This window comes from Bubalus kerabau, chromosome 16 (assembly GCF_029407905.1).
Source record: "Bubalus kerabau isolate K-KA32 ecotype Philippines breed swamp buffalo chromosome 16, PCC_UOA_SB_1v2, whole genome shotgun sequence".
Taxonomy (NCBI): Eukaryota; Metazoa; Chordata; class Mammalia; order Artiodactyla; family Bovidae; genus Bubalus; species Bubalus kerabau.
The window spans coordinates 47,533,372-47,557,796 of NC_073639.1; the positions used below are offsets into that span (position 1 = coordinate 47,533,372).

Sequence of the window (24,425 nt, forward strand, 5' to 3'; positions counted from 1 at the left end):
TTGCAAAGAGTCAGCCATGACTGGAGTGATTTAGCATGCATGCACATAGACACCTTAACTACAATGTCTGCAAACCATCTCCTGTCCCTCCTTAGAGAAAAAAAAAAAAAAAAAAAAACACAAACAAAAAAACTCCCCACACCTCTTAGAGTCTCTGTTTTTGGTAACATCATGAGCATTATATATTGACCCAATCAATGAAATTGAGGGAAATCTTGAGTGTTCTACCAGTTCGGCTATACCTGATCCATCACCTGATCACCTGCCACTTCTCCATCTCCTCTCTCCATCCTTCCCTCGGTGCATATTCTTCAGCATCTCTCACCCCCACTGCCCAGGAGTTGACCCACTAAGTCCGTGTCCTTTAATCCAAGGCTTCTCACGTGTGGTCCCCAGACCAGGAATCACCTGAGGATGGGAAACTGTTTCATCAGTCCCCCCAGTTGTTTGTGGTGGACGGGATGCTAATCCATCTACTCTGTGTTCCTGGGTTGACAGTTCTAAAAGACACCACAATCATGTTATTTCACCACCACCACCCCCCCCCCGCCCGCCCCCGTTTTAGCCTTTTAAGGGTCTCTTCATGCCTAAAAGATCACACATCAACTCTTTTAAAAGAGATTTCCCAAAGAAGCCACTTCCTGTTGATAGCTCACAGTAAATGGTGCTGCTGGATTCGTGGTTTCCGAAGGAGAAGATTTAACTCTGGAACCAAAGACAGTCTCAGTCACTCAGAGCTTTGTGTAGATTTTGTGAGTCTGAGTGAACTCTGGGAGTTGGTGGTGGACAGGGAGGCCTGGCGTGCTGCGATTCATGGGGTCGCCAAGAGTCGGACACGACTGAGTGACTGAACTGAACTGAACTGGGATAAAGAAAGCTTCCAGCAAGAGGTAATGGAAGGGGGCAGGAGAGTACCTGCCTCACTAGTTTAAGCATGACCTTATATACTTTTCAACTACCTGCTGCTGCTGCTAAGTCACTTCAGTCGTGTCCGACTCTGTGTGATCCCATAGACGGCAGCCACCAGGCTCCCCCATCCCTGGGATTCTCCAGGCAAGAACACTGGAGTGGGTTGCTGAGAATACATAAAAAGAATACCTCAAGGTTGTAAGAGTTCACCAGACCCATTGCCAAGGCATACATCCTGAGATAATTTAGGCACAAGATTAGCCAGGGAGAAGGGTTCCCTGCAGTGCCTCCAGGCAAGATACACTGTTGCTGTGCAATCAGGGGTACAAGTCTTGACAAACAGGTTCCCAGGCAAGATCTGTTACAATTATAATCATTAACATAGAGCCTAAGAAAAGCATTTCCATGAGTAAGATACTGTGCTGTGTGATCTTAGTTCCAGACCTAAATATGTATCTCAGGCAAGATACATTGTTGCACAAGGCTTAAGGACAGCATGAGCAAGACTGTTCACCTCCTCCTTAAAGGGCCTCGGACTGCCTGCCTAAGCTTTAACTCTTTCACTGGCTTCTCAGCCTCACCAGCTGCTATTCCACATGGGTGTGTGCTGTGGTCCAGCTCTGACAAGCTGCTGGGCATTCACCCAGTGAGGCCAAGAACAGAGCAATGAAATCATCATGTATTTAGTAGAAGTCATAATGAAAAACATCAAGATGTTCCTGGATGTGATTTCACTGGGATCTCAGAGTGAATACTAAATTGGGCAGCCTTGATTTCATGATTTATTTAAGAATGATTAAAAGTGCATTGTAGACACTAGACGCAAGTTTAAATGGGGCATTATAAGTGGTTTTGGAGTAGGAAATGGCAACCTACTCCAGTGTCCTTGCCTGGAAAATTCCGTGGACAGAGAAGGCTGGCGGGCTGCAGTCCATGGTGTTGCAAAGAGTCGGACACGACTGAGTACGCACAAATAGTACATAAGTGGTTTTGACATTTACATAAGAATTAGTGATACATCATTTGAAAAAAACCCTTACAGCTGTATAACCTAGCACACCAAGAAACAAGATAAAAATAATTAAATAAGATTACTTATTAAAAGAATAAGTCTTGACAAATAACATTTATTTCAAATTTCCAAGGCATCTTGGTGACAGAACATCCACTAACATATTTCTTCATTACTTCATGAGAAAAAGCAAAAATTGTAAACTTTATCCCCATTAAACAGATAGGAAACTAGGGATTAACCTTGTTATATCAAAGTAGGTAATTAATAGATGCATTTACTGTCAAACTTAAGGGACTACCACCAGCCACCATGCTATTTGTCTTTGGATTTTTCAGCTTAACCACCATCAGGTACTACATATGTATACACACACACATAGAGGCAAAAGCAATTATATGTAATTTAGAGATAAACTAGGCAGTATGATTCTTATAAGAAAAAGTTGCAATTGAGACCAAAGAATAGTTCAGTTCCACCAAGAACCTGCTTCTTACAGAGATAATCACCCGAGGTCAAGGTTATTCTACATCCCAAAATTTTTTATAATATTTTCATAACAGACATTCCACTAAGTATTGCCAGGCCATGCTAGAAAGAGAAGAAAGGAACTCCTGTCTGATCTAAACTCTGGTTCTCACACTTTTCATGACAAATGAACTTAGTCATTTCTCAGTTTATCTGTGTCTCCTGTCTTCTGGAAAGAATACCCCTGGTCACCTCAATTCTGCCATGCCTTAGGGTGTGCTCTGCCTCCCAGACCATGAGCCTTGGGGCTGGGAAGAGCACTTTTCCCTCTGGGAGTCCAGAGGTGCTGAAGCATGGACGCAGCCTGAGGACAGAACTGGTCCACAACAGGGAAGAGCAAGGCCAACCCCTACTGAGAAAGAGAGATGAGACAGGGTTCCCCCAGGTGCCAAGAACTGAGGTCCCAGGGCCCACATCCATCCCTGGGGGCTCCAAGCTTCCCAAGCTTTTGTCACATACAGGATCTCCTGGAGTAACTGCCCAGTGAACCCCATTAAGTTTCAGATAGATTTCTGTCCTTGGTCACCAAGAGTCCTAACAGATGCAATCAATGTTTCCAAAACAATATATGTCAACAAACAATCTTAATACTTGCAAAATGTTTGACTGAACACCTCTTTGTACAGAATGACACATTTTATTGCATAAAACATTTGAAACAGCTGAAGTTTACAAGCTTACAATGTTTGAAATGAGATAACCATTGCATTACGTGGTTACATTAAGATAAGTACTAGGAAATCATTGTTTTTAACAGGAAAACACACTATGTACAATGTTATAATTTAACTGAATTGCTTATCTTAATGTTTAGTCTGTTATCGCAGACATGAGGTGATAAAATTATTTCTAGGTTTGAATCAGTGCTAGTACTATATGTTTAATATATGCTATATATGTATATATACGTAAGTACATATATTACCTTAGGACTCTGTATAGTCATGAAAATTCATAGAAAAAATTTTAAATGCAGACTGAGAAAGCAACTTCATAGACTTTTGCAGATGACTTTAATCTGACTCATCACTGCTGAAGTAAGAGCTGTCACAGCATTCAGCCGTGTAAAGGAACTTATGAATGACTGGGTTCATCTTCGGAATCCAGTGTCGGGGAACCACATACGTTGAGAGATTAAATAAATCTACAAATACCTTGTACCTGTCACTGGAAAAACACATATATACAGATGTTTTAGAATTATTGATACAAAAGATTTTTTAAAGTTTCAAATAATGATATTTTGCCATAAATAAATTTCTATATTCTATCATATTATATATGTTACGTGTTGTATATATCTAGTAGTGTTAGTATTAAGATTGCTTCATTTTTATTCCATATCCAAAGTTTATGTCCATAAAACAATACTACATGTTTCAGCAATCCAGACCAGACTGGGCCAGAACAAAGCCTAGAGTTATTACTGTCATGCTACTTTCATGAAGATAAAGATGTGTTCCTATTTCTGATTTTTAAAGGGTGGGATGCAAAATAATAAATTGAAAGCAAATAAAATTCCCAGTTGTTCATTGGAAAATATTTCCCACCTGTAAAGTAGCTGCCAGTAACAGACATGAGTATATTGATATATTGAAACACCATCTTAGATTATATAATAAATGTCTATAAGAGTGGTTTTCACTTTAAAATTGCTTTTGTGTTTGTTAGCCAACTATTTTCACTTGCATTTCACCTGCAGAAGAACATTTGTCTTTAAAATCAAATTTGGGTTCATATTTTGCTGTCATTTGCAACTCATGTGACCTTGGTCAAGTTGTCCAAAGCTTAGTGTTTTGGTTTCCAACTTCATCAAATAAAAACCACAATCCCTTCCTCTCACCAGGCCTTTGTGATGATTTAATGAGAAAGTGACACACTAGGAAGGTGGTTTGTGTTCACAATTCCCATCGCCACTGATGGGTGTGCTCATTTTCTGTGATCATTTATGGTTTCATGCTCACAGAATTTATTTCCAGGAAAGGAGAAAATGTGTAATGATTATAAAAATTCAAACTAATAAATTTTTAGAACCATTTAATCTAACTTTTATTCCTAGAAAAATGAAGATGTATAAAAATAATGAAAACTGAAACTGTGCATTTTATAATTTAGTCAATCAGGTGATAAGATTAGGGATGAAAATAGGTGAATTACAAAGAATTTCTGGGTCACTTTGCTGTACCCTGAGTTGAAAACACTTCTCCTTGGGTTAACTTGGTTCCCTCCCTCACAGGTGATGAAAATATTGGTACCGTGTCCAATCTCATCCCAGGATCCAATTGATGACCTTCCAGAAATAAGGATGTTTACAATGATCTCCAAAAGCTCCTGTAGGAATTCCTTAATTTAAGGATAAATGTGTTGCCAGCAGTTCAGACAGGAGCAAGTGTAGGTGACTTGCCTAGATAAAGCACATCTCCGTGGACAAACAGGTGGTGGTGGCCCCGCGGAGGAGAAGGTGACGCCGGCTTACCTCACAGTGGCGCGCAGGTACTGGTACCCAGAGGACCCGCTGGTGCCCGCCTTGCTGCCGAGCATCCTGTGCACCACGCACACGTGGTTATCTAGGTGAACACACACATTAGCTCCAGGGCGCTGAGGGGGAGGGGTCGGAACGATTATTGCCTCTGAAAAAAGGCTCTCCTTTATCATTCCATATGGGAGGTTTGCCTGTGAGCCGATGCAGCACAAGGGGAGGTTGCCTGGTGCTCTGCCTGGCCCAGGCTGTGCGGTGCATCCATTCTTCCCTAGGATTAGCTCTTGGATGCCAGGGCCGGGGGAGGGGGCACACTGTGACTTTTATGAGCCCTTGTTCCTATCGCCTTCATGGGGCCCTTCCTCCATTGAAACAAAACTACTGACGTTATATTTTCAAATTGTATTGACACAAAGATGAATACATTACTATTATAAATTAAAACATTTTCTTTGACCTAAAGTTTACTTTTTCCATCTGATGATCCCTGGTGGCTCAGACGGTAAAGCGTCTGCCTGCAATGTGGGAGACCCGGGTTCGATCCCTGGGTTGGGAAGATCCCCTGGAGAAGGAATGGCAACCCACTCCAGTCCTCTTGAAAATTCCATGGACTGAGGAACCTGGTAGATTACAGTGCATGGGATCGCAAAGAGTCAGACACGACTGAGTGACTTCACTTTTCTTCCTGATGATCAAACACAACATTTTCCTGGGCCCCCAGGGGACATATGAGCCCTGAAAACTGCCTGCCATGTGCACTGGGTGGGTGGCCCTCAGAGAAATTTCTGAGCTGTTTTTTCACAAAGTAGCCCATCCCCCCCAGCACACACACACACACACACACACACGAATGGAGGGCAGAGGGGTATTGGGGGCTTGAAGGGGAGCAGGGTTGTGGGTCAGGTTGGGGGGAAGGGCTTACATCTCCACTTGGTCATGAGTGAGTCCACATCCATAAGGAAAGTCAGCAGCTGGAAAGGGACCTGGAACCTGGGCTCTTCCCTAGGGAACAAAACCACCATCATCATCTGGACCATAAACATGTCCAGCCAAGTCCAGTGTGTCAGAAAGAACACATACTCTACAATCTCTTGGGCCCCAAACCAACATCCCCTTTGCCTCTGGGGAGCTGTGACAGCTTAGATAACTCTCCCAGGCTTAGGGGATAACACAATTCATCTTGCAGTATGTGTTTAAAGATTCTAGAACATTTCTTGAAGTACATAAAATAACCAGAGTCACACCTCACCCCCATTCTCATAAAAGGCAGACACAGACAACATCTAAGGTTTTCTAGCCAATAATAGCCAGATACTTCTTCCAGGCAAGGATATTAAACTGTGAAAACAAAGACTGCCTGTTAAAGTTTCCTCTAATACATATATACATAATAAATATATATTAAATAAATATATAAATAAAATAAAATTATATATGTATATTTATATATTTTTTAATTTATATATATATATAATTTTACTTATATATATATTTTTCAGTTTTCATCTCCTTCGTCAACTCTCTCGGTGTATTTTCTGCAGAGGATACATAAGCCTGAATGGCATATATTCACTAAGAATTGAGGAAAACAGTCAAAACTGTTTTTTATGCTGCTGCTATTCTGAAAAATAGGTGAAAGAGGATTAAAAAACTAAATGAATTCAAGTAAGACACACAGTAAACATAGATTTTTTTTTTTGCTTTATACCAGCGTGGCATCTTTTGCTCTGACACATTCAATTTATGAAACACAGATGGGCCTCAGACATGGTGGGCGGTGACAACAATTAGACTTGAAATTGCAGAGCAAACAGCACAGCAATTTATATGGTGCTTCTACTTCATTCTTTTTCATTTTATAAAACAGGAATAACAATGTCGTTAAATGACAGAACCTATTTCATGGCTAAGATTCTGAGACAGATTCAACTTCAGGTCCTTAGGACACAATGTCACAGAATTTAATGAAAAGGATATTTGATTAACTTATGTGTGTGTGTGTGTGTGCGTGTGTGTGTGTTTGTGTTTAACCCGTGACAGGGATAACATTGGACTCTTACTATTTAAAATAAAGAAAAACCTCATGAAACTTCACAATTATTTTCTAAGCTTTCCCCCAAATCTAAATGACTTTTTAAAAACTATGATTGCAATGTATAAGCTTTATACTGAATACATTATCTATATCTACTCCTCAATTTTTTGCTTCAAATTCTCTTCTTTTGATTTGTTTTTACCTGTAAAAATATATCATCAAGGCCCCCTGAAGTGCTTTGTACGATAGCCGTCTTTCTCCTGCAAGACATGGAACAAGTTTTAATTTAATAGGTAATTTAAGGCACTCATGTTAATTTGGCATCATTACCTTAAGTAATTGTTCATGTTTTTAGAAAATAATGTGAATGTTAGTTAAATATTTAATTCCTTAACTTGAATTTGGAAAACTATCATTTAAAACATTATTTTAGTATTAGATTTTAAAAGACAAAATAATACATACATGTATATACACACACACTTTAAATTCTCAAAACTTTCAAATAGACAGAAATCATGCAATAAACAGCCACAGACAAAAGGACGTGAGCTTTTTTCCTCTAAATATTTAGTTCCTGTATAATTTATGAATATCTCTTTGAAAATAATGCAACTAAATTATAGAATTATAAAGTTAGTTAAATATATTTTTCACTTTCAAAAAAAATTGATAAAGATAACTTGCAAGATAAATTTTAAAATTCCTTACTTCTATGAATGGAAATATCAATGTCCATTTTATCCCCCCGAAGTAGGGTTTGGTATTTTGAGCTCACAGTCTTATGTTCCAGGGAAAGGATCCTCTGAATAGAAATGCCTACCTTTACTAAGGAGATGCTCATGACGTTTCTCATCAAATAAGGACAGTAATACTTCTTTCTGCTTCTGAAATTCAGCCATTTGTTCCTCCTTTTCCTCTGACTCTTCCTTAGCCTTTGGGAGAAAAGCTGCATTAATATTCCCAAGAGAAAATAAATTCTTATTTTAGAAAATACTGCTTGTGAGAAATAGACTAGCCCAGGTGCAGAAAAGGTGTCCCCTAGGATATGCAGTGTATCATCTAAGACTATAGCTTGGAAATTATGAGCCAGGCCCTCCCTCATGCCCACTGGTTCTACCCTTTTGTTTAAGTTTAAATGATTTGTTAAACTCAAATACTCTTTTCATAAATGTCATGATAAATGAATTCGGGCAAAACTGGAGTGACTATGAGGGGTCAATAATGTCTAATTTTAGACAACAATTATTTAATACAGGGAGTAAATTAATTCCACTTAGGAAAAGTTAAGAATTCCTAGTCAGAGAAACTACTAATTCTACTGAAATTCTATCTTCAGAGCAATATTCTATAAATACAATTCCTTAGATATTTTTCACTGTTATATTTTTATTCACTTGATATTTATTGATTTGTTTAAGGAAATTTGCATTTTCCTGCCTTCAACACATGCTCTACTTAGAATTCAATTACTTGGAGCAAAAATCAGTTACTCCAGCTGACTTCCATTTACCAGATCAAGCATATCATGTGGTCAGAATGTGTGTGCCTTCTATGGCCAATGGACTATTCATTTATTCAGTAAATGTCAGGCTAGTGATAGAGAAAAAATTGTGAGCAAAAACTGAGTCCCCTGATCTCTATCTGGTGGGACTAAAACACTGAAAACTTGTTAAATTACAACCATACAACTAGGTTCATCTGTACCATTTCTCCACATATACGCATTAACATACTTTATTTTTCCTCTTTCTGACTTACTTCACTCTGTATGACAGACTCTAGGTGCACCCACTTCTCTACAAATGACCTAATTGCATTCATTTTTTTATGGCTGAGTAATACTCTATTTTATAAATGTACCACATCTTCATCCATTCTTCTGTTGATAGACATTTAGGTTGTTGCCAGATCTTTGCTGTTATAAACAGTGCAGGGCAGGAATAGAGATGAATATGTAGAGAACAAATGTGTGGACATGGAGGGTTGGAAACAGAGGGCAAGAGAGCAAGATAAATTGGGAGATTGGGATTATATATACACTATGCATGTTTGTGTTCAGTCGCTCAGTCATGTCTGACTCTTTTGTGACCCCATGGACTGTAGCCTCTGTCCATGGGATTTTCCAGGCAAGAATACTGGAGTGGGTTGCCATTTTCCCCTCCAGGGAATCTTCCTGACCCAGGGATCAAACCCACCACTCTTGCATGTCCTGCAGTGGCAGGTGATTCTTTACCACTGTGCCACCTGGGAAGCCCTATATATACACTACTATAAAATAGATAGCTAGTTGGCAGCTGCTGTATAGCACAGGGAGCTCAGATTGGTGCTCTGTGATGACTTAGAGGGGTGGGATGGGGGGGTTGGAGTCTCAAGACAGAGGGCATGTATGTATACATATGGCTGATTCACTTTGTTTTATAGCAGCAACTAATACAACATTGTTAGACAACTATACCTCAATTTTTTGAAAAAGAATTTAAATAATTGCAACCACGGGCAGTGAAGTAAAGGAGCAATGTCATACCATCACAACTTATAGTAGCAGAGAGTTCAAGAAAGACCCTCCTGCTGAAGTTTTCCTTGAAACAAGACCTGAAGACTGGGAAAGTTATCTGGGAAAGAAGAATGGAATATGAAATTCAAAGAGCCAAATAAGCTAGAGATAAACAGTTGAAAATTACTGGCGTCTAAGCAGATGCTGCAGCAGCAGGTATAAATGAGTTCACCTGGGAAGAGGAAGAAGAGGATACAAGGGACCTGAGCCCATGCATTGTGAATCTCCATCAGTTACTGGTTTCAGAAAGAAACATGAACCCATGAAAGAGCTGGAGAAGTAAGGGTCAGAAAGCTAGGTGAGAACAAAATGTTGATACCAAAACCATGGCAGAGCGGGGTTGGGTGGGGAGAATGTTCAAGAAAGTGTAGGTAGTCATTAGTATTAAAGCCAGTAGGAAATGAAATAACATGAAGATAAAATGGCCATTGGATTTACATATGGAGGTCATTTGTGAACAACAGGAAGGCAGACTGAACCACGGTGAGAATCAGATGGAGAAAAAGAAATAAGTACACTCACTGCTGTTCTAAATACCCTGCAAATATGAATCCAGTGTAATGTTCACAATATCTCTATGAGGTAAGTACTCATATTTTACATTTTGCCCATGAAGGGAGGGAAGCAAATGAACCGGGTAGCAGAAGGGTATGTTACAGGGTCACCAAGAAGGGAAGGGGAATCTGACCCGTGACCGTGACAACACTGCACGGTGCACACAGCCTCTCAAGATGCAGAACTGAAACAACTCTTCCAAAAACTTGGTCATGAAGAAAGGATGAGGGCCCATAACATGAGAGAAACTGAGCAATCAACAGTAGTGTTTTAACTGAGAGAAGTTTGCCATTGTCTGAGGAAGAACTCAGCCAATAGGAGGAACTCAGCATACACGAGTGAAGGGGAAGTTACGTGACAATGTATTGGTTGACTGGTCCTTTGTGAGCCCACTTCTGTCTAGAAGCAATCATAACATGAAACTTTCAATAAAAATGAAAAATCTCTATTAGTCTCATCTCCTCAAAATCGTACCTACAATAAACTCCTTCACTTATTTTTTATTATGCATCAATAAAATTAAATCACTTGTGTAATATATTCCAAGCAGATGCACGTGTAAAAGAAAAAGAATATAAGGAAAATGAAAGACTAAGAGAAAATAAAATTAAAATAAAATTCCCAAAACTTCTCCTATAGTAAACTTATGTTTACTTATGGTTTCACAAATACCTGAATCTTTGTGAATTCTTCTTCCAAACCTTTGACAATGTTCTTTTCAAGCTCTCCCCAGAAGTTAAATCCATGCGGCTCTAAACCTGGGGTTCTTTCCAGCCATGCCTGAAGTAAATATTTTTCAAGTGAATACATTGTAAAATTTAAAATATGTAAAATGTTTTGTAACAAACATTTGTGAACCTGAAATATAAAATTTTCCTGGTTTTGAGGAAAATGTTAGTACATCATTAATCTTTTTGTATGTAAACGTTTCTCTTTCCTTTCAATTTCTGCAGTCAAATGCTCTACCACTGAGCTATATCCCCTCTCCCCTTCCATTTCTTCATTTATAAAACAGCAGTGTTTTTTTCTCCTAATCTAGAAGGCAATCATATTAAAAATTTACTTTCTATTAACAAATTATTACAGATATTCCAATTTTGTTCTATAGATCTATGAACATATGTATATGTTGTTTTAATGAGGTATACTGGTTTATTCTCAAAATAGTTTATGTCTTAGGAGCTGAAGGAATCATAACATATATAATTTGATTTGATCTAAATGCAAGGACACTGTGTACTTAGCAACTTTGAAATCAGCTAGCTACTCAATTATTTCCAGATTCCACGGGATTTTTAATCTAAAAATAAAAACGAGTCCATGCATCTCTATGAGCTCTCATGTAGCTTATTCTTGGTTTTGAATTTAACTTTGTGATTCTTTTTCTATAGCCATTAAGTGGCATTAATAGTATACTAACCTAAATCTGTATTTACAATGCCCAGGGGATTAGTGAGCACAGCATAATTTGCTAAAATAAAAGTTTAATTTGCAAAGTAAAAGCCTTTGTCCAGGAAGTCAAGACTATACAATCCTGTTTAATAATTTTCTTGCGCAGAAACTAATAATTCCTCAGGACCACGTACAGACCCACAGAGAATTAGATATGACTGGGGGAAATCCTGAAGGACAGAACTTTAGTGATGAACCTTAGTGATGTAGTTTAATTAAGAAACATACTCAACTTGTGGAACTTTTCAATTATGGAATATTTTAAAGTAAAGCTCATTAAATAAATAACCATACCCAATTTAAAAATCAGCTAACCCAATGCTAGTTGCTTAGCAGGAATGTTTAAAAGGATTGTTTTAATAAGATATAGTGGTTATTAAATGTTAACATATCATTGACTATAGAAATATCTCTGAAGTTCTCAAGAGAGTTCTTAATATTTTAATTAGTGGAATTTACCAGTTGAAGTATTTTTATAAGTTCATTCTTCTCTTATCTACAACCCAATTTCGACAGGAGTTTTGAAGTCCGGATCTCGCAGAAGCTCAGTGAACTACACGTGCTGAGCGAAACGTTACGTCTGCGCACGCACCTCAACCAGCTGCAGAAGCGTCCTTTCTTGCTCAGACTTCAGCAGAAGCTCATTGTCTTTCCCTCTGAAGTTGTCGCGGTAGTGTCTTCTGTTGTAAGGGACCCTCAAGCTCTGCAGAATCCCTATCTTGTTTTCTAACAGGCGGAACTGCAAACTCTGGAAGCCGGACGCCGGGGATAAGTACTCTCTTTGAGAACAGGTCCCGGGAGAGAAGAGCAGGGGAAGGTGCACATTGTAAATCACTGTAACACGGCTTTCTTGGGGAGGGGGGAGGCGGTGGTCATGTGACTCTGCAGGTGTCACCAGGCACAGGCACACAACAGCCCAGGGCTGAACCCATGACTTGGACTTGATCCAAATCAGGACAACGAGCTCCTAGCCATCATCCTCTCTGCAGGCTGATGTTTGTATAGTTTGTGAAGGGTCGTATGTGTACCAATGTGTGTTTATATCTGTGTATGTGCGTTCACATGTGTACATGCATAGATGTACATGCATGTGTGTATACTAAGTTTTTTCCTAAGGTAAAGACAGATGAACATTGAGCAATACTTCTTATTCAGTAGTGCTAAAAGTTCCTTTGTAAATTTTCTTCAGTTTCTCCTTAAAGTTCAATTCTCAAAGTTCAGCACTGTGAGACTCCACAAGTGAAATGAATGGGGTGTTGCCTAGCACAAAACAGGGCATCACAAAATGTGATTACTCCCACCAGGCACAACCCTCACATCCCTATAAATGTTCTCCCTATAACTGGTACTAAGACTTCAATTTGTTAAGTATATACTAAAAAGGAATTTCACTTCTTTTCATTTGATTACCAACCATGTAGAGGATACTGCTTCTGCACCCCATGCTCTTAAAATTTCTTCTCAAATCTTAGTTATGAAAAAAGTTTTCTTATAAAATTTATAGTTTGGCTGCTAAACTTTCCATAATAACCTAAGTGGAAAAAGAATCTGAAAAAGAATAGATACATGTATATGTATAACTGAATCACTTTGCTGAACACCTGAAACTAATACAACATTGTTAATTAACTGTAGTCTAATATAAAATAAAAATTTTAAACACATAAAAAATAAAATTTATAGTTCAATCCATAATTTATACTGTCAGTTTTGGTTACATGCTTCTTTATATATTATTCCTATTTCTCTTGTATTTTTGGTTTTTAATCATTTAAATTTAGAATGTGTATTTTATCAGCCTTTTAAGCCATTTTGCTAAGCTGTCTAAAATCCTTTTGGGATAAAACTAGGGTACACATGATGAATTTAATGGATCCTGTTATGTTCATATGTGAAAGGAAGAGATGAAATATTTTCAATAGCTACTCAAATGCTTCGAGATGACGGCTCCCAAGTGCTCACAGTGACAGACTGTCAGCAAGACTGACTCCTTAACCCCACGCAAAACAGCAGGCACATTCTCTCCAGCCCATCAGAAGGGAAGGGTAACCCCTGCATGCTGGCAAAGCCGTGGGCGCACCTGAAGTCATTGAAGTCCAAGGCTGTCATGGTCTCCAGGACGGAAAACTGCTGGACCAAGAGTTTGAGGATCACCACCACTCGGTGCATTCGGGTGATCACCTTCAGCATGTTCCTCTCATCCCTCACCTGGGTGTTAGGAGACAAGACACTGAGTAATCAATCCTCAATTCTGGGAGACACTAAACAATGCACTCCTGTGGATGTTATCTCTACTTTAAAGAGGAACATTTGCATTAAAATGTGCCTTAGGTAGATGCTAAACTAATGGCAACTCTGAATTGTTTGCAAGGAGTGTCTGCAACATTAAAATCATTTTTTTTCCCTTTAAAACTAGAAAAATTCTATGGAAGGACAATTTAAGTAAATTCTGGAACACAACTCCCACTGATTTCAAAGCAAATGTCTCTCTTAGTTTTGCTCTGAGGAATAAAGTTTAGGAGAATGTGGAAACTTGTGGGTAAGGATTAAGCAGACACTTGGGTTCCTCTGTTCTGTCCCAAGGGCAGGAGTTGCCATGGAAATGGATGGGGATGATGTTCACAGAGGATGGATGTTCTCTCCTTCCCAGCCCCCTTGGCACACGGGCTCTGAGCTGGAGAACACAAGGCTGTGTCCTGTGTCCTCCAAGGATGGAGGAAGGTACGTGTGCAAGAAGTGGGCTGGGAGGGAGACTGAGGGAACATCACCAGGATTCTGACTCTTCCTCCTCCCACTCTGTTCCTCCTCTTCTGGCTCATCCTCCTCATCTTGTCTATTCTCTTTCCCTATCTCCACCTCTCCTCCTGTCTCACCTCCCTCATCATTGCTCCTATCTTCTCATAGCAAACATTCATTAGAAGTACAATTCTGTGAGAGAGGGAGAGGGTGGGAAGATTTGGGAGAATGGCATTGAAACATGTAAAATATCATGTATGAAACGAGTTGCCAGTCCAGGTTCGATGCACGATACTGGATGCTTGGGGCTGGTGCACTGGGACAACCCAGAGGGATGGAATGGGGAGGGAGGAGGGAGGAGGGTTCAGGATGGGGAACACATGTATACCTGTGGCGGATTCATTTTGATATTTGGCAAAACTAATACAATTATGTAAAGTTTAAAAATAAAATAAAATTTAAAAAAAAATAAAAAAAATAATAAAGTGGTGAAAAGGAAAAAAAAAAGAAGTACAATTCTGGTAGCTATTGATTAAAGAATCTACATTAGCTGTCCTGGCAATCCACTGTCATTTGTAACAACTTTTTGCAGGGGAAAAAATTGATTTCTAAACAAGGGACTTGAAAATAAAATTTGAAAGGCATCTTAAAGCAAGGGCATGGTGATAATTACACTGGAAGAACATGACTAAACTCTCTACACTAGAAACTTTTTTTCCTCTTAAATACTAATTCCACCATTTGGTGTTAAACTTTTCCCATTAATAATATTTTCTACACTCTCAAAGAAAAGTATGAAAGCAATACTGTGACATAGCAACTCACATGGCCATTCTGAAAGATCTCACGAACAGAATCTAATTCCCACAGGATCTGCTTAAACCAGAGTTCATAAGCTGCAAGGAGAAGATCATCATCAGTCGGGAGCCTTTTGACCATAATTATATGAAAGACAAGGCTAACGCATTGAAAGAGAAATAAAAATGTAACTTAAAAGTCTATAAATGCCAACATAGCCCTATGCTATGCTAACAAACAAGTATTAGTGATCAAGTTAAAATAGCCTCCTTTTAATGAATGTTTTAATATGTCAGGTATGTTATCTATATGCTTTATGTTATTTTTGAACTGATTTATTTCAACAAAATATTGTAAATGTCTTTTGGGATAGAGCAAATAATCTTATCTTCCCATGTGGAAGCTGGAGGTGTGTGGAGAAGTAATATTCAGAAGTAATACTGAATATCTATAAAGTGAGATATTAATAATTCATTAACTTAATGAATGGGCTTCCTGGTGGCTCAGACAGAAAAGAATCTGCCTGCAATACAGAAGTTTGATCCCTGAAATAAGGATTCGATCCCTGGGTCGTGAAGTTTCTGTGGAGAAGGAACTGGCTACCCATTCCAGTATTCTTGCCTGGATAATCCCATGGACAGAGGAGCCTGGTGGGCTAGAGTCCATAAAGTTGCAAAAGTTGGACGCCACTGAGTGACTAAGCATGCATGCACACAACCCAATGAGTATGACAACGTTTTTGCTTCTAGAGATTTAGACTTTACAGGGAGGACAAGTTATGAACAGGCTGAAACTCTGTCATATTCATCAGTTTCCCTCAGCTCCTGGCATAATGTTTGGGATAAGATAAACACTGGGTGATTATTTTATAAATAGATAAGTTAAATAGCAAATGTAGTCATTAAGGGAACATGGAAATGAATCATTTTAATGATTGCTCACGCATTCTGTTTGGGCAAAGGCTGTGCTTCTGTACTAATGAAAGGAATAAAATTATACCTTTAAATTAGAGCTAAGGAGACTTTAGAAATCTAATTTCCATCTTTAGACAAAAAGAGCAAATCAAATATTTTTTGATCAGTTTATTTATCAATTTATCAAGTTTAACTCTTGGGTAGCAGGTCCCATGACCTGCTGACCTTGTGTTCTGATGGAAGGAAAGTTTCTCCATCAAATGATGCAAGCTACCATTTACTATGAGCTCATTGCATGCTGTACCTTGAACTAAGTGTGTAACACACCTTATCTCATGTCATCCTCACAGGAGCTCTGTGAATGAGAAGATGTAATCATTCTTCCCATTATACAGATGAGGAAATGGAGAGAATTACTGGTCCAGAAACCAGACTGAGGTTGCATCATCTTTAATGGTAGAGATGGGATTCAAAATAGATTTCTGATTCTAGATGTATGCTGACTTGCTGTCATTCTGCCCTCATTGATTTTGTCTTGGTATAAGCCACCAACAGAATGTCAACATAAAAAACAGAAGAAGTGTATGGTGTTAGAAAGTGTTCTAGTTTCATTCTTTTACAAGTGGTTGACCAGATTTCCCAGCACCACTTGTTAAAGAGATTGTCTTTAATCCATTGTATATTCTTGCCTCCTTTGTCAAAGATAAGGTGTCCATATGTGTGTGGATTTATCTCTGTGCTTTCTATTTTGTTCCATTGATCTATATTTCTGTCTTTGTGCCAGTACCATACTGTCTTGATAACTGTGGCTTTGTAGTAGAGCCTGAAGTCAGGTAGGTTGATTCCTCCAGTTCCATTCCTCTTTCTCAAGATCGCTTTGGCTATTCAAGGCTTTTTGTATTTCCATACAAATTGTGAAATTATTTGTTCTGGCTCTGTGAAGAATACCATTGGTAGCTTGATAGGGATTGCATTGAATCTATAAATTGCTTTGGGTAGTATACTCATTTTCACTATATTGATTCTTCCAATCCATGAACATGGTATATTTCTCCATCTATTAGTGTCCTCTTTGATTTCTTTCACCAGTGTTTTATAGTTTTCTATATATAGGTCTTTAGTTTCTTTAGGTAGATATATTCCTAAGTATTTTATTCTTTCCGTTGCAATGGTGAATGGAATTGTTTCCTTAATTTCTCTTTCTGTTTTCTCATTATTAGTGTATAGGAATGCAAGGGATTTCTGTGTGTTGATTTTATATCCTGCAACTTTACTATAGTCGTTGATTAGTTCTAGTAATTTTCTGGTGGAGTCTTTAGGGTTTTCTATGTAGAGGATCATGTCATCTGCAAACAGTGAGAGTTTTACTTCTTCTTTTCCAATTTGGATTCCTTTTATTTCTTTTTCTGCTCTGATTGCTGTGGCCAAAACTTCCAAAACTATGTTGAATAGTAATGGTGAAAGTGGGCACCCTTGTCTTGTTCCTGACTTTAGAGGAAATGCTTTCAATTTTTCACCATTGAGGATAATGTTTGCTGTGGGTTTGTCATATATAGCTTTTATTATGTTGAGGTATGTTCCTTCTATTCCTGCTTTCTGGAGAGTTTTTATCATAAATGGATGTTGAATTTTGTCAAAGGCTTTCTCTGCATCTATTGAGATAATCATATGGCTTTTATTTTTCAATTTGTTAATGTGGTGTATTACATTGATTGATTTGTGGATATTGAAGAATCCTTGCATCCCTGGGATAAAGCCCACTTGGTCATGGTGTATGATCTTTTAATGTGTTGTTGGATTCTGATTGCTAGAATTTTGTTAAGGATTTTTGCATCTATGTTCATCAGTGATATTGGCCTGTAGTTTTCTTTTTTTGTGGGATCTTTGTCAGGTTTTGGTATTAGGGTGATGGTGGCCTCATAGAATGAGTTTGGAAGTTTACCTTCCTCTGCAATTTTCTGGAAGAGTTTGAGCAGGATAGGTGTTAGCTCTTCTCTAAATTTTTGGTAGAATTCAGCTGTGAAGCCATCTGGACCTGGGCTTTTGTTTGCTGGAAGATTTTTGATTACAGTTTCAATTTCCGTGCTTGTGATGGGTCTGTTAAGATTTTCTATTTCTTCCTGGTCGAGTTTTGGAAAGTTGTACTTTTCTAAGAATTTGTCCATTTCTTCCACGTTGTCCATTTTATTGGCATATAATTGTTGATAGTAGTCTCTTATGATCCTTTGTATTTCTGTGTTGTCTGTTGTGATCTCTCCATTTTCATTTCTAATTTTATTGATTTGATTTTTCTCCCTTTGTTTCTTGATGAGTCTGGCTAATGGTTTGTCAATTTTATTTATCCTTTCAAAGAACCAGCTTTTGGCTTTGTTGATTTTTGCTATGGTCTCTTTTGTTTCTTTTGCATTTATTTCTGCCCTAATTTTTGAGATTTCTTTCCTTCTACTAACCTTGGGGTTCTTCATTTCTTCCTTTTCTAGTTGCTTTAGGTGTAGAGTTAGGTTATTTATTTGACTTTTTTCTTGTTTCTTGAGATGTGCCTGTATTGCTATCAACTTTCCCCTTAGGACTGCCTTTACTGTGTCCCACAGGTTTTGGGTTGTTATGTTTTCATTTTCATTCGTTTCTATGCAAATTTTGATTTCTTCTGTGATTTGTTGGTTATTCAGCAGCGTGTTGTTCAGCGTCCATATGTTGGAATTTTTAATAGTTTTTCTCCTGTAATTGAGATCTAATCTTACTGCATTGTGGTCAGAAAAGATGCTTGGAATGATTTCTATTGTTTTGAATTTACCAAGGCTAGCTTTATGGCCCAGGATGTGATCTATCCTGGAGAAGGTTCCATGTGCACTTGAGAAAAAGGTGAAATTCATTGTTTTGGGATGAAATGTCCTATAGATATCAATTAGGTCTAACTGGTCTATTGTATCGTTTAAAGTTTGTGTTTCCTTGTTAATTTTCTGTTTAGTTGATCTATCCATAGGTGTGAGTGGGGTATTAAAGTCTCCCACTATTATTGTGTTATTGTTAATTTCCCCTTTCATACTTGTTAGCATTTGTCTTACATACTGCGGTGCTCCCGTGTTGGGTGCATATATATTTATAATTGTTATATCTTCTTCTTGGATTGATCGTTTGATCATTATGTAGTGCCCATCTTTGTCTCTTTTACAGCGTTTGTTTTAAAGTCTATTTTATCTGATATGAGTATTGCTACTCCTGCTTTCTTTTGGTCCCTATTTGCATGGAAAATCTTTTTCCAGCCCTTCACTTTCAGTCTGTATGTGTCCCCTGTTTTGAGGTGGGTCTCTTGTAGACAACATGTGTAGGGGTCTTGTTTTTGTATCCATTCAGCCAGTCTTTGTCTTTTGGTTGGGGCATTCAACCCATTTACGTTTAAGGTAATTACTGATAAGTATGATCCCGTTGCCATTTACTTTATTGTTTTGGGTTCGAATTTATACACCATTTTTGTGTTTCCTGTCTAGAGAATATCCTTTAGTATTTGTTGGAGAGCTGGTTTGGTGGTGCAGAATTCTCTCAGCTTTTGCTTGTCTGAAAAGCTTTTGATTTCTCCTTCATACTTGAATGAGATCCTTGCTGGGTACAATAATCTGGGCTGTAGGTTATTTTCTTTCATCATTTTAAGTATGTCTTGCCATTCCCTCCTGGCTTGAAGAGTTTCTATTGAAAGATCAGCTGTTATCCTTATGGGAATTCCCTTGTGTGTTATTTGTTGTTTTTCCCTTGCTGCTTTTAATATTTGTTCTTTGTGTTTGATCTTTGTTAATTTGATTAATATGTGTCTTGGGGTGTTTAACTAAACATAAGACCAGAAACTATAAAACTCCTAGAGGAGAACATAGGCAAAACACTCTCCGACATACATCACAGCAGGATCCTCTATGACCCACCTCCCAGAATATTGGAAATAAAAGCAAAAATAAACAAATGGGACCTAATTAAACTTAAAAGCTTCTGCACATCAAAGGAAACTATTAGCAAGGTGAAAAGACAGCCTTCAGAATGGGAGAAAATAATAGCAAATGAAGCAACTGACAAACAACTAATCTCAAAAATATACAAGCAACTCCTACAGCTCAACTCCAGAAAAATAAATGACCCAATCAAAAAATGGGCCAAAGAACTAAATAGACATTTCTCCAAAGAAGACATACAGATAGCTAACAAACACATGAAAAGATGCTCAACATCACTCATTATCAGAGAAATGCAAATCCAAACCACTATGAGGTACCATTTCACACCAGTCAGAATGGCTGCTATCCAAAAGTCTACAAATAATAAATGCTGGAGAGGATGTGGAGAAAAGGGAACCCTCTTACACTGTTGGTGGGAATGCAAACTAGTACAGCCACTATGGAGAACAGTGTGGAGATTCCTTAAAAAACTGGAAATAGAACTGCCTTATGATCCAGCAATCCCACTGCTGGGCATACACACCAAGGAAACCAGAACTGAAAGAGACACATGTACCCCAATGTTCATTGCAGCACTGTTTATCATAGCCAGGACATGGAAGCAACCTAGATGTCCATCAGCAGATGAATGGATAAGAAAGCTATGGTACATATACACAATGGAGTATTACTCAGCCATTAAAAAGAATACATTTGAATCAATTCTAATGAGGTGGATGAAACTGGAGCCTATTATACAGAGTGAAGTAAGCCAGAAAGAAAAACACCAATATAATATACTAACACATATATATGGAATTTAGAAAGATGGTAACAGTAACCCTGTGTACGAGACAGCAAAAGAGACACTGATGTATAGAACAGTCTTATGGACTCTGTGTGAGAGGGAGAGGGTGGGAAGATTTGGGAGAATGGCATTGAAACATGTAAAATATCATGTATGAAATGAGTTTCCAGTCCAGGTTTGATGCACGATACTGGATGCTTGGGGCTACTGCACTGGGACGACCCAGAGGGATGGTATGGGGAGGGAGGAGGGAGGAGGGTTCAGGATGGGGAACACATGTATACCTGTGGTGGATTCATTTTGATATTTGGCAAAACTAATACAATTATGTAAAGTTTAAAAATAAAATTAAATTTAAAAAAAACCAGAAGAAGTAACACATTAAGCCAATTATTTTCCTTTTTTTTTTTTCAAAGGAGTTGGTTATATTAGCCAGTGAGTGAAGAAAACAATCATTTGAGGAAAAGACAGAAAGAATGGATAAGACAAAGAAACATCTAGAAATGCAGCACTGATCAGCATGAGACACGGGGCCATGATTAACCAGAGGACAGTATTATGACACAAAGGATTTAGAGTAAATCTTAATGTTTTGGGGTAACAGACTTCTGTAAGACACATATTTGTGAAATCTTGCACACAATTTAAAGAGTTCCAAGACTTCCTAAACCTCCAAAGTCATGGACTCCTATGTTAAAAAACCACTACCCAGAAGTTAGAAGTCTGGAGAGAATGAATACACATTTTAGATAAAATTTATATTCCTGTTTAGTACCAAATTTCTGTAGGACATGTAAAGTTACAGTAAATGTGAGTGATCTATTTCTTGAAAATAGCTCTGAGTTGACAAGTAGTGACATCTTAACTTTCAGATTTTTTGTGAATTCCAAGAGATAAAAAGTCTCTTTGGATTAAGGACAAAGCCCTACCTGATCCAATAAGTAGTGAGGTAACAGAAAGAAGACTGTAATAAATCCCAGAAGGAGGACCTATGATAATTTATCTGACAGCAAAGTCTTTGCAAGCACCCTAGCAAATGTGATCCTTTACTCTTCCACCATTCTACAGTTAAAAGCATTGTAACTTTCCCCATTACTAATGGGAAACTACTATGAATAGTTACTGTTCAACCCTGTGTGTGACTTACCTTGATGAGTTATGATAAAAAGATGTTCATCGTGGATTTTATTTCCTTTCATTTCACTTTGAAGCTCCTGTGCATTCAAAACTTTTTCCAACTTCAAACAAAAAAATAGAAAAACTGATTTTGTAGAAACTTCTATTTACATGATGAATAAGTTACAGTTAGGATCTAATGTACACCATAGTGATTGTAGTTAATGACAATGCACCGTATACTAGATCTTAAGTGTTCTTACCACAAAAAAAAAAGGTGATTATGTGACATGATGCAGGCATTAGTTAATGCTCTGGTAGTAATCACTATGCCATATGTAAGTGTAATCAAATCAACATGTGGGCACCTTAAACTTATGTGAAGTTATATGTCAATTATATCTCAATAAAACTGGAAAAAAAGATTACAAAAAAAACTGATAGTGAAATTGCAAAACTTGATTTTTACCAACTTTAATAAATAGAATATGATACTATAAAAAAAAACTCCCAAATACTCAGGAACCAATCTACTTTCTTTTAAACAATTAATGTCTCTTCACAAGGAGTGAGTTGAATTTATGAGTTTTATTATTTTCAGAAGAAATTATATCTGTGTATGTGTGTGTGCTGTCATGTCTGACTCTTTGCCACCAAATGGACTGTAGCCCACCAGGCTCCTCTGTCCATGGGATTATCCAGGCAAGAATACTGGAGTGGTTTCCCATGCCCTCCTCCAAAGGATCTTTCCAACCCAGGGTTCGAACCTGAGTCTCTAGAGTCTCCTGCATTGGCAGGTGGATTCTTTATCACTGTGCCACTGGGGAAGCCCAGGAATTTTTACTAATACATACTATTACTCTCACTGAGAAATCACATCCCTTCCATCTTTTGAAGCCAGTGCCATAAAAGCTCTATAACTTGCTTAGCCTACTGTGTGTCTGCTGTTCTTTTATTCTCCTAAAGAGTCAGTTCTAAGAAGGTCTTAACATTGCCTATCAGCTCATCCTTAGAAACCCATCAACAAAGTCATCAAGGATTCTAATCATTTCACATCTTAAAAATAATCTCCAGCAATTTCCCTAGTGGTCCAGTGTTGGGACTCCATGCTTCCCCTGCAAGAGGTGAGGGTTCAACCCCTGGTCAGGGAACTAAGTTCCCACATGCCAAGTGGCAAAAAAAAAAAAAAAAAAAAGATAAAATAATGTTCAAATACCTCTTTTTAACACCCTTCTTTCATCTAAACATATGCCTTCAACATTTCCACTTTACAATAAAGAATTTAAAAGAGAAATTGTCTGGCTACATTTGCAATTCTAGGCTGGGATCTAGTAACCAGGTCTCACGTGAACAGGTCATGCAATGCCAGCCAGTTATCTACTATTTCTCTACCATTATTGTACTTTTGTTGGGCAGGTGAATCTTTACATACAAGTCTTTAGAATTTTCTAATAAAAATATATGCTCAAAAAAGCATACATTTGTATAAAAAGAGATATCTTTAGATCCATAGAACTATTGGGTGACTGAGAATCTTTACGAGCCCATGGACTATACGGTCCATGGAATTCTCCAAGCAAGAATACTGGAGTGGGTAGTCGTTCCCTTCTCCAGGGGCTCTTCCCAACAGAGGGATCAAACCCAGGTCTCCCATATTGCAGGCAGATTCTTTACCAGCTGAGCCACCAGGGAAGCCCAAGAATACTGGAGTGGGGAGCCTATCCCTTCTCTAGGGGATCTTCCTGACTCAGGAATCGAACCAGGGCCTACTGCATTGCAGATTCTTTACCAGCTGAGCTACCAGGGAAGCCCAACTGCAAAAACAAACACAAAACAATCCCCAAACATGAAAATGTCACGTAACTGAGTTTAAGGCCTAAAAATGAAAGATAATCCTTGTAAGGACCCTGCCACTTACTTGCAGGTAGTTCCCATAGATAAGTCCTCCTTTACTGGCTCTATTCACACTGGCCTGTGATTTGTCTTCTTCACTGCCTTGTGCAGAGAGTGGTTTAAAAGTATATCTGCAGGTGAAAGAAGTAAAAGGGGAAAAAATAGAGCTTTAGAAAGCACAGTACCGAATAACAGGAGCGACGAGAATTCTCTTATTCCTAACTTTTCAAAGTAGATGATTAAACAGTGGAAGGCGGCTGACAGTTTTCACCTTTGCTCTTGAAATTCTGAAATTACTGTTCATATCTGACCTTCCTAAGAGCTTAACCATACTCAGGATAGAGGTCAATACTCACCCAAAGTTCTTTCCTAAAAAGGGACACCCACTCATGATGAAGATACACTGTCAGGGAAGCCCAGAGCTCTAACTGTAGCTGGATGATGAGGCTGACCGCCCCAGATGGTCCACAGCTGCCTTTTATGTACCCTGCCCACCCTGCCCCAGCCAATCAGCCCCTTCGCATCTCCTAGTGGGACTTCTGTTTTAGTTGGTACAGAAGCTGAACTTTGGCAGACTGTAGCGTGGATTTATGTTTGAGGGAGTTTGTTTGCTATAGACCTGAGTATTCTGCCAACAATATTTGACTTGCTAAGTTCTGCTTTCATATCCAAAGTAACAAGCAGTAAATAAATCGATGAGAGGCAAAGTTTAA

The 24,425-nt window shown here is 38.3% G+C and overlaps 1 protein-coding gene across 1 annotated transcript; it reads right to left on the minus strand.

Moving 5' to 3' along the window:
* Positions 1-3,462: 3,462 nt before the first annotated feature.
* Positions 3,463-24,103, minus strand: TDO2 (tryptophan 2,3-dioxygenase). The gene is made up of 12 exons (XM_055550112.1): positions 24,069-24,103; positions 23,738-23,843; positions 21,851-21,941; positions 15,089-15,159; positions 13,608-13,735; positions 12,120-12,306; positions 10,748-10,855; positions 7,787-7,898; positions 7,166-7,223; positions 5,851-5,930; positions 4,926-5,016; positions 3,463-3,616 (listed from the first exon to the last, which is right to left on the minus strand). Exons 1-12 carry the CDS (start codon positions 24,101-24,103, stop codon positions 3,463-3,465), a joined length of 1,221 nt encoding a protein of 406 aa, XP_055406087.1.
* Between the last annotated feature and the right edge of the window lie 322 nt (positions 24,104-24,425).